We start from the raw sequence: 11,481 nt of genomic DNA, 5'->3' as shown, positions 1-11,481 counted from the left end.
TCTCGTAGGAGCTGGATATCACCAGGACAGAGCATACCCTCCTTTACCTCAGAGAGCTATAGAAATTGTAAAGCTTCCTGCTATTTTTGTCATCATTTAAGAAGTCAAAGAAAAATCCAAAATTATTATCAGGTGTCAACTTTATTGCCAAACAAGGTAATTTGGTAGACAGGGTAATCTTTTCCTGATCCCTGCCACCCCAGGCCACTCCCAGGGGAAACATTCTTCCAAAGTACCTTTCTTGGAATGTTTGGGGTGTTGCCACACAGTGAAGGATACACACAAACCCAGAAGGGCTACCATCCAAACCTGGTGTCCACCAGTACCACCTGGCTTAAACTCAATCTACCCATTCCTTTTTTAACCACCTTTCCAAATCAGATAATGGCATCCATGAATTGAGCGCTGGTTACCAGGGACTGGGCCACTGCTTTCTAAGCACTCACTGATTTAACAACTCCCTACCAAGCAGGATCCATTGTCTCCGTTTTGTGGATGACAGGGGGCATGTGCAAGAGTACAGAGATGCGGGAACAATGAAGACACTTGCTCCTTTGGCAATCTGCTTGCCTTGGTGTGGTGACCACACGGCTGGATCTTTGGCACTTTATGGATGTTAGTCATTCTGTCACACTGAGACATTCTCGAATGTCAACATTTGGGCCACCTAAATTCCATTTCTCAGCCGCTCTCTCTTACTAAGTGAGGGGACACACTGAGAAAGTAAAGTGCAGTGGCAACGCGAAAATCCTTTATCACTCATGAGGCTCTGTGATGGATTTGGGAAATGCAGACGCCATGTTTCTTAGGCTGGGGCCTGAAGCAACCTTCCAGTGGAAGCCTTCAGACTGCTGGGGGTACATGGAAGAAGGACCCCCACCAAAGGGCAGCTCAGTTTTCCCAGAGCTTACCCTTCCCTGGAAGAATAAGATGACTACAGAATGCTGACACGGGTCGGTAGGAGCGTGGGCGTGCGCACGCATCCTTAGACACAGTAGGTGTGGATCATCCTTCTGATAGTCCTGTGAATTGTGCAAGTGTCTGACACGAAAATGTGTTATCGATACTGTGCTAGTGGAGAGGAAGAAAGACATGAACACTTCAAAATGACAGCTAATTTAATAACCCTGTGTTCCTCAGAAGGAAACCATCCCGTCCCATATCCTAACACCTGCTACTGATTCTCGCTTCTATCCCATCCCCATTTAGGTTTCCTATTGGAAACTGAAGCAGCATCAGAGACAGAAGTGGGGGCTTTTGGGGAGATGCTGGGCAGGGAGAGGGACAGGGTACATGTATAGAACACCAGAGAACTCCATGTAACAGCACGGACTGAGTCAACGAGGTGCTCCTCAGTAAAGACACACAGAACCAAAATGTGACTAGATGTCATCCTCAGGCTACAACAGACACTCGAGGTCAAATGTGCTACATTGAAAGCTTAAATGACATTCCTAGAACTGGGAGCTGTCTGCTGCTGGGTCCTGAAAGCTCCTTTCCAGGCTGTGACAAGAAATTCCAAGTTGCCCTGTGCTCCTCTAGGACAGGCAGGGTGGAGGTAGAGTCACACGGTGGGGGAGAAGCAAGTCTACACAGCAGCTTCTGGGTAGTGTCAATGACCTAGAAGCCGTAAGAAGGGGGCTGGATGTTCTGGCTTACTGGGACTTTTCAGCAGGAAAGGCCTCTGAAATGTTGTCTTTCTGGTCTCGGTAAGAATTAGCTGACTGATAGAGCCAATACCCTGTTTGGTGAATTGGGGCTCTGCATGGCCTGAGGCTCAGTTTTCTAGGTCCCCGATCAGTATTTGCGCTGCCTCCCTAAAAGTCATGACAGATAACGCCCTTGAAGGTGATTAATCTTTCTCTCTGTCTCTCTCTCTCTTTCTCCCCCTCTCTATACTGTAATTTAAAACTGATTAAGTACATGACATTACAAGTTTGACCTGATTAATCAAGGCTCCTCTGAAGGAAAAGAGAGCAACGGTGATTAGACATGGTTGATTGGCAGATGGCTTGTCCCCAGGAGACTTAAAGGACTTGAAGTGAGTGCCTCAAGGGACCATCAGGCCTGCCTGAGGACGGGTCACCAGGTGGGAAGGTGGTAAACCCAGCAGGGAAACAGACATCTGCTCATAGCATTGCAGCACAAATGATCCCCAGGGTCAATGATCAAAGAGTTTCTATTTTGCCAGCATCAAGAGCAGTACCTTGGCCAGGTGCAGTGGCACACTCCTGTAATCCTACCTACTCAGGAGTTTAAGGCAGGAGATGGCAAGTTAGAAGCCAGCATAGCAGATGAGTGAGACCCTGTCTCAAAATAAAAACTAAAGTTGGGTGTGGTGGTGCATGCCAGTAATCCCAGCGACTCAGGAGGCAGAGGCAGGAGGATTGCGAGTTCAAGACTAGCCTCAGCAACTTAGGCCCTAAGCAACTTAGTGAGACCCTGTCTCAAAATAAAAAATGTTAAAAAGGACTCAATGTTAAAAGGGATGTGGCTCAATGGTTAAGCACTCCTGGGTTCAAACCTCAGTACAAAAAAAACAATGAATAAACAGGGCTGGGGATGTAGCTCAATGATAGACCCTTCGCTAGGCTTGTGTGACCCCCTAGGTTCAATCTCCAGCACTGAAAAAAAAAAAAAAGGAAGAAGAAGAAGGAAGGGAGCTGGGGATGTAAAGCACTTGCCTAGAGGCGTTTAAAGGATCGGGGTGAGTCGCACACTTCACAGAACGACCTGATACAAACTGCATTCTCATTGCTACAGCTTGGATAAGGTTTGTCCCCAAAGGTTTGTGTGCTGGAACTTGGTCCCCAGTGTGATGATGCTGAGATGATGGATCTCTTAAGAGGTGGAGCCCAAAGGAAAATTGTCATCAGGACTCCACCCTCATGAATGAACTAATGCTGGTCTTGCAGACTGCATTGGGAGGACAGGAATCATGACCCTCATTCTGCAGATGGGGAAACGAAGGTGTAGAAAGTGATCTACCCAAAGTCACTCAGTAAGTCAGAAAAAAAACTGGGCAAAGGGCCAGGTAGGATCGCCCTTGTAACTTTCCAAAACAAAACACATCTGACCCCTCTCCGGTTTCCTGCTTCTTATCTTGCTATGTGACCTCTCTCATGTGACTCCACCATGAGAAGTCATCCTCCACCAAGTCCTCACCAGAAGCCAAACAGATGCTGGTTCCATGCATTTGGGTCTCCAGACCTGGAACTAAATAAATCTTTTATTTACAAATTACTCAGCCTCAGGTATCTTGTTATAGCAACACAAAATGGACAAAGAAATTCCTCTATCTTCACTACCCCACAGACTATTCACCTTTGGCAAATCTTCCTTACTGCCCTGTTGAAAGCCCAGGGCCTGTGTGCTTACAAAGAAATTTCCATTTTCCTGTCCAGCTGTGGTGTGGGCATTGGTCACTGCATGAGCAGGACATTGGACTAGCTTCACCAATGATTTCATCATAAATGGTTTTGTTCTGTTTCCTTAGTAACCAACCAAACTAAAGCTTCTTCCAACCCTTCCTCCTCCTACTCTTTCACATTCTCTCTTTTCTGAACAAGGGAATGCTTCAAAAGGGTAAATGTGAAGCTCTGTGGCCACTTCAAGGTTGCAATCCCTTGGCTAGTAAGAAAACTTCCAGCAGGGCACATTCCACCCAGCTCTGGACACTTAGAATCCTGTGCTGCCCAGTAGAATATACATCAGGAGATACTTCTGCCCATCATCCATGCTCCCTCCAATATTCTCTTGCTACATTTTAAGAATATGAAACAGTCTTTCCTCCCTGGCATCATTTCAAAGAAAAGAATATAAATTAAGGGCTCAGTAGATTTTAAAATATTGCTCCTCTTCAGAGAGCACCATGAACATTTCCCTAGAAAACAGGAGTGGGCCTATATTTTAGTGAATGGTCTGGGCTTTGGAGCAACCATTCCATATTGCCACTAGCTTTGGCTTCTATTTTTGCTTTAATTTTACTTGGCTATATGTATTTTTTTTTAAGAATTCAAAGGATTTTTTGTCTTTACACAGTGATTCTTAGTGCATCTCTCGTCTCTCTTTCTTTTTTTGGTTACTGATAATTGAACCCAGGGGTGCTTAGTCACTGAGCCACATCCCCAGCTATTTTAGTTTGAGACAGGGTCTCACTAAGCTTTTTAGGGCCTAAGTTGCTGAGGCTGGTCTCAAACTTGTGATCCTCCTGCCTCCGCCTCCTGAGTCGCTGGGATTACAGGTGTGCACCACCATGTCCATATCACATGTGACGCTATCATCCATGATGTGCTTTCCAAGACCACTCCTTCTGTACCAGGTCATGGCTGTACTTTATTATGGTCACATGATCCTTCCTGTTTATAGCAATTGTGCCTGCAATTCTAGAGTGACAGAACTGAGACTGTCACTTGGATTCTGATTCATCCTCACAGTGCTTGTGTGATCCCCATTCTGCGGGGGGGGGGGGGGGGGGACGGACGGACCAAGGCATAGAAAGGTGATCTACCTAAAGTCACTCAGTTAAGTTAGAAAACAAACTAGGCCAAGAGCCAGGTAGGATTACCCATGTACCTTTGCAGTACCTTGTCCAAAAAAACCCAGATTGTCCCCTCACACTAAAGTAAGTGGTTTTATTTTTTTAGTGCCAGGGATCGAACCCAGGGCCTTGTGCATGCAAGGCAAGCACTCTACCGACTGAGCCATCTCCCCAGCTCAAGTAAGTGGTTTTGAGGGTGGAACTTTCTATGAAAGTTTCAAAAATCCTTTAGCAACTCAAGAACCACAAGATAAGAACCACAGAATAACATTAACTTTTTAGTTAAATGCTCCTGACTCACAGACAACACCAATGATTACAGTTCACTGACACCCTGGTTACCAACAAGAAGAAATTTTAAGGGAAAAATTCATCCATTCAAGAACTAAACCTTGGCACACAGCTCCTTCCTGGCGTCATCATCTCAATCGTAACACCTAACCACTGTTTCCTTCTACACAACACGAGACTCCTGTATTTGTTAGCATGTGATGGGGTGGTGGGTTAACAAAGTACGTGTGAGTGAGTGCATATGTAAAAACCAGCCATTTTAGGGACAATTCTGCCCAGCAGAACATACATGAAATATGTCTAATGTAGTAGTTCTCTACCCTGATTCCTTCTTCTTCTTCTTTTTTTGGTAATTTCTTTATTTCCTGACCTTGAGTTAATGTAAAAAGTAATGTTCTACTTCCCACCTTCCCTGATGAAGGCAGAGTCAATGGATGGATATAGCAGGGGCAATTTCAGCTTCATGGAAGGAAAGCCTAAAAATGCCTGGTGATAACTGAGCTTTTTGGACCAGGGTGTGGCCTGGCACTGCAAGTACTTCCTGCCAGAGGCTAAAAGACCATCTGTCCATGAGGTACGGCTCCTTCCAGTGCCAGGAATCCATATTCCCAGCAACAGAGCAGGCTCACCGCAGTCCTCCTGCCTCCCAACTCCAGGTCAAGAAAGGCACAAAGAAGTCCAACAAATAATACTGAAGCAGTGCTTTGGATCCAGGAGAACTTGAGGTACCAGAAGAGGAGTTCTGATGGCCCCATCTGGCAGTTAGGAAAGGTGAGGCACCAAGAGACAAATTAAATACTTTCAGTCATATTCGAGAAGGTACCAGAAATTTAGCGGGGAGACTCTCTTTTTCCTGGGAAGGGAGGGGTGAGACTCTACCAACAATAGTGAGCACAACTCTCAACACAGAGGCAAGTCTAGCTCTTCAGCCACCACAGGAAAGCAGCCAAGGATACCATAATTTGTCTTCGGGTTAGTGGAGATGATTCCTTCACAGAGGGAATCCTAACTCCAAGCTCTCTGGGGCCCACCCTTGAGACTGCATTCAGGGCTGAAGATTTAGGCAAGAATGGCCTGGGCAGGCACATAAGGTAGCTCTGCTTAAGGCATGGCTGCTGTCTGCCAGGCGTGGGCCTCACAAATGGGAGGAAGGCATCAGACACCACTGCCCACCCCAAATCATCCAGCAAGAAGCTTCATGGGATAGACACTGCTGCCTGAGGAAACCACCACCTCCTGGGGCCCAGCATTTCCCCACTTAACAGCACCACCAAACCAATCCATTTCCTGTGCCACTTGGGAGAATGAGAGAGAAAGAGATAAATTGATCATTGTCTGCAGATGATTGTCTAACTAGAAAACCTACGGGACTCAACTGAAAAAGTATCGTAGCTAATAACACAATTTGCTCCGGTGACTTATTGATAGTCAAGCATACAAAACATCAATGATTTTCTGGTTCACTTTGTGCATGGCCTGACACCTTGGAAGTGCTGTGCTTTTCTGGCAGGCCTCCAAGCTTTGTGCAATGTGTCATATTTTGAAAGACGGAGGTGATCCAGATGCCCCCTCCGCTGCTGCAACTGAAAGCCCTCAGACTCCAGTATCAGAAAGATGCCTTGGGCAACTGCAATTGAAGGGGCGTTCCCCTCTATGCTCTTGAGGGGTGCAGAACTTCCTACGCAGCTACACTCTATTCCAACCCAAAAGACATAGGGAGGTTGGCAAGGGTGGGTGTGGACAAAGATTGTGCCATGGCATCTCCAAACGAAGTAATTTGTTGAAAACCAAGGGTGCAGAATGAAAAGTCCCATGTGTCACTCCTTTCATTGCTTCATTGCTCAGAAGCCTCGAGAGTTCATGGTGTTGCCCATGCAGCGGGGACTCAAAGTGGCCGAGGGAATCCCCAGCTCCGCCCCCGGACTGTGTGTGCCAGTCTGGCCAGCGCAGGGCTGCAGTCATTTGCGGTCTAGGCTGGCGTGTAGTTGGGCCTCCCGCACCATGCGGTCGAAGGAGCGCGTGTTGGTCTCCTCTCGAACTTTCTCACGCACGTGGAAGGAGGCGCGGGCGGTAGAGCGAGCACTCTCCAATGCGCTGCGCCGTTCCCGTGACAGCTGCTCGCTGCGCTCCAGCTTGCGCCCGATTGCTTGGAGCAGTTCCCGCCGGCGGCAGTCTTCGTCCCTCTCTACCTTCTCCTTGTTGGCGCGCTGGGTCCGCTCTTTCTCCAACCGGGTCTGGCCCACGCGCCGGGCCTTTTGCTGCACTGCCTCTTCCGCCACCTGCGCCGCGTGCTGCAGCCGTCGTTCCCCGGCCCGGGCCAGGGCCTCCAGGTGAGCCTGATGTTCACGCTCTTTGCGTTCCGCAGCCTCCTTGGCTCGCCTGCCCTGCAGCTCCTCCCGCCGGGCCCGCTCCCTCAGCTCCCGGGTGCGCTGCTCCACCAATTGCTCATAGTTCTCCTGCGCGCGGCCCAAGCTGGCCTCCAAGGAGCTCCGCAGGCCCTCTCGCTCCTCGTGCTGCTGCCGGGCTCGGCCCCGCAGCAACGCCTCGTGTCGCGCTCGCTCGGCGCGGCTCAGTTCCCGCTTCTCGCGCTGCAGTTGGCCCTCCTGCCGCTGCTTGGTGCGTGCCGCGCGCTGGGCGCGCTCTCTGCGGACCTGTTCGGCCCGCTCGCGCCCTTCCTGCAGGCCCTCTTCCCGCTGCTTCAGGTTCTGCTCCTGCTGCAGCTTACGCAGCCGGTCCTCCCGAGCCGCGCGCTCCGCCCGTTCCCGCCGCAGCAGGCCCTGGCGCTCGGCCAGCTCCCGTCGTCGCTCCTCGCTGCGTTCCCACTGTTGCTGTCGCCGCCGCGCTGCCTCACGCTCCTCGCGGCCCCGGCGGCCCCGCCGCTCCTCCACCTGCGCAGCCCAGGCCCGGCGGCCCTGCTCTAGAGCGCGCTGCTTCTCGCGCTCCTCGCGCTCGCGCCGCTGCTCGGCACGCACGCGCTGCTGCTCCCACTGGCCGTGGGCTGCGGCGCGCTGCTCCAACAACAGGCGCTCCTCTTGGTGCCGCGCCAGCATGAGTGCAGCAATCTTCCGGTCGCGCTCTGGAACCCCGCGCAGGCCCCGCTCGGCGCGCACTTGGCGTACGATGCGCTCCACGTGCTGAGCAGTCTGCGGAGAGTGGCTCAGGTCCCCAAGGCTGAAACTTCGGCCAGTGAGTGGAACCAGGGCAAGCGCCGAAGGACGGCCCAAAGGGTTGGGGGCAGAGGACGCTGACCCTGCGGGGCAACTGTTCCTGGCTGGGGCCCGGGGCGGCCAGCGAAGCTCCCGAAGGCTCTCCCCACTGTAGGAGGACGACGATGCACCCGACTCGGAGCTGAGAGCACCGTCACGCCGGCGGGACAGCGAGTCCAGCGAGTGGCTCTTCCTTCCTGTCCGAGAACCTGCGGGCGGAGGTTGGGTCCGAGCAGAGGAGGGACTGGGAGAGGCCTTGCGGGCGGCACGCGGTGCGGGTGAGGCCGGGAGGCTGGTGCTACTGCAGCTGCTGCTGCTGCCTGCGCTCTGAGTTGGGGCTGAGGCCGAGGCCGCGGCAGCTGCGGCAGCCGCGGGGCCCAACGGCGTGAAGAGGCGCCGCTTCTCTTCGCGTACGATTCGCTCGCGCTCGGCCCGGCACTGCTGTAACTTGGAGCGCCGCTCCGCCTCGTACGCCTCGTACAGGCCAGTGGCCACCCGCATGGAGCGGCCAGGAGCCTCGCGCACTAGGTCGGCCAAGGCCCGTGGCAGCAGTTCCACGGGCTTGACAGCACAGCGTGCGCAGGCCTCAAGGGAGCGGGGGCTGGTCAGCACGTAGCGGCTGCCCTCTGCCTCCGGACAGTCGAAGTTGAAGAGGTCGAGGTGCAACATCGGAGACTGCTCCCGTCGTCCGCCTTCTGCTGCGCTAGGGACTTCTGCCTTGTGCGGCACCGCCGCGGAGGCCGAGGCCGAGGAGGCTGCGGGCTGCTGGGCGCCCTGGGCATCAGGGGGCACAGACGCTGTGGCCCCGTCCCCTTCCAAGCCTCCAGGCTCGGCTCCCTCCTTTTCCTCTTCAGGCACCGGGTCCACCATGGCTGAGCCTCGTCCTTTGTTGGAGTCTGCAGATGACAAGGAGGAACGTAGAGGAATACAGCTGAGAGCTGTTTCCCCCTCCTCATCCATATTCACCCCTCCCAATTTAATCCGCTTTCGGATTAGGCTCAGAGGCCTGGTGGAAGGTAAGTCAGAAAACCGATGCCCTGAAAATCCAGGCTGGGGGTGGGAGGGACTCACTGGTCCTCAGAGCAGCCACAATCTCCCTCGGCTTCGGAATGCGAGTCCCTGTGGCTAGGCCCCCCGGGTGTCTTGCCCTCTAGATGCATTCCCCTTCTACTGCAAGTTAAAATGAAAAGATAGAAGTGTCGGCAGCAGCCAACGAGGGAGGCGCTAGAGGATTCCCGGGCGGATTAGCGTTATTTGTTTGTAGCTTAGGCGGGCTGTGGGGATGCAGCTTTGCAGGCACAAAAAAGGAAAGAGGCCTGTTCATCCCAAAGTGCATTGCTGCGAAGACCCCATTTGCCTCGGGAAGAAGTTTACGTTTGATTTCCACTGCCAGAGGAGATCGGGCGCGGGACCCAGGGGTGATGGAAGGAGTGAGAAAAATCTTCAAAGACCCTTGCAGGAGGGTGATGGTTTCTTGCTCCTGTCTTTTGGGCAGGGCTTGCTAGGAGCTCTGCCCGCCCCCTCACCCCCAGGCCCCACCGGCTGTTTGAAGGAGATTCAGACCGCGCCTGGAGCCTCCCAGATGCACCCAATTTCCTCCAAGTCCAATGTGCTGAAGGTATCCATCCACCCGTATGTGCTAGGACACCCGCCCCCTCATGTCCACCCGTTCTCCCACCGCATCTCCGCGGGTGGGCTCCTTGAGCGCAGCGAGCCCATCCGCGCCAGTGTCTGCAGGTTTGGGCTCCCAGACTGGTTCACTTACCCCAAGTCCCGGACCCCGGGCCCGCGCCGAGGGCTTTTGTTCGAAGCTCTCCGCTTTCGCCGAGCCTCTTCAGTCCCTGCACTGGCGGGGTCGGGTTACTGCGGGCTGCAACCACGAAAGGAGCCCCAGCTGCCGCCGACTGCGCCTCTCCATGGGGTCCGCAAGCAGGGCGCGCACACAACCCAGATGCTACCTACACACGGGAGGGGGAGTGCGACAAAGTCTCCCTAAAATAACACAGCTCTGCTCCCTTCGCTCACATTGATTCTTAAAAAAGGAAGCCGGGTTCCATCGCTGCTGCATCCATCTCCACCTCTACAATCGTGAAGGTACCGCAGGTCTTTCGCTGCCCCCGGCGCCTCCTGGTGGACACTTAAGGGATAGTTTATTTGCTTAGAGGATGAAGAAATTAAAAAAACAGTATCTACATACAATTTGTATATGTAATACTTATATATACATGAATACTACACACACACACATATATATGGATATCCATATATATGTGTGTGTGTATATATATATATTTATATATATATATATATCACCATGAAAACTAGGCTGTCTGCACCTTAGCTGGGTAGGGTGAAGGAATCTCTCAGCTGATTTTTCCAGGGCACCCTGAGAAGCAAACAAACTTGACAGGAATAATTGGGTGGACATGTGGTACCTGATCCAAATTGTAATTTTATTTTTAAAGAAAAACTAAGAATACTCATATGGCTTTGAGGCAGGAAGAACATATGTGTCTAGTTAATGCAACATTTTATGACTTACTAGTTCCAGATAATAAAATTAAAGGCAGTTAGAAACATTTCATGAGTGTTATTTTGAGATACCTCCTCCCCACCTCTTTTCCATTTTGACTGGAAGAGAGGGATGGGAGAAACCCTTGAGGGAAGGGAGGTGTGGGGGGACCCAGCATCAGAGAGTATGGTGAACTGTGTTGTTAAAGAAGTTTGACATTGTAAAGTAGGCTGTAAGGAGAAAATGAATAGTTTCAAGCGAGGAAATAACATTATTTAGTTAACATTTGAAGAACACGACTCTAGAAACAATAGGGTGGGCACCAAGAGGAGACAGGAAGCCCAGTTAACTAGACACTGCTTTTAACCAAGGCAGGGAGGACTAGGACCAGAGAGGGACCAACAGTAGGAGGAATGGATCCTATGGGGAAGGGGAAGGATTCTGGAAGTAGAGTGAAAGAAGCAACACTCAAGGGTGACTTGGCCCTGGAGTGTGAAAACAGCAAAGAGTCAAGGCGGACTGCCCAGAACAACATGGTGGCCATGTGTGCCACAGGCAGTGGACCCAGCAGGGAGGGTCAGCTGATGTGGAGGCCAGAAAAGGAAAGGTTCCATTTTCTACCACTTGATTATGGAGTAGAGCTGCTCAGCAAGTGGCTGGATAGGTTGTGTCAGGGGTCTAGTCTGGAGCTAGAATTTAGGGTATCATCACCATATACAAGGTTCCTAAAACCAGCAGTGGGAGAGTACCTAGGAAGGGCAGAGGAGAAGCTGGCAGGTCATGACACTGTTAAAGAAAAAGAGTCCATGGAGGAGGCCAATAAGGAGAGGCAGGAAAGTGGCCTAGTTGTAAACTGCCAGCAGAGTATTTCAGGAGCATGTGCCCTAATGCTAAGTCCCCAGAGGTTCAGAAAATTTCTACTAGAGTCAAAT

At 51.7% G+C, this 11,481-nt stretch overlaps 1 protein-coding gene across 1 annotated transcript; it reads right to left on the bottom strand.

Moving 5' to 3' along the window:
• Positions 1-4,810: 4,810 nt before the first annotated feature.
• On the bottom strand, positions 4,811-10,565 carry CCDC177 (coiled-coil domain containing 177). The gene has a single exon (XM_079128651.1). It carries the CDS (start codon positions 8,995-8,997, stop codon positions 6,790-6,792), a length of 2,208 nt encoding a protein of 735 aa, XP_078984777.1. The 5' UTR covers positions 8,998-10,565; the 3' UTR covers positions 4,811-6,789.
• Positions 10,566-11,481: the final 916 nt, after the last annotated feature.

This window comes from Sciurus vulgaris (assembly GCF_902686455.1).
Source record: "Sciurus vulgaris genome assembly, chromosome: 2".
Lineage (NCBI taxonomy): Eukaryota > Metazoa > Chordata > Mammalia > Rodentia > Sciuridae > Sciurus > Sciurus vulgaris.
This window is presented reverse-complemented; position numbering and strand designations above follow the sequence as displayed.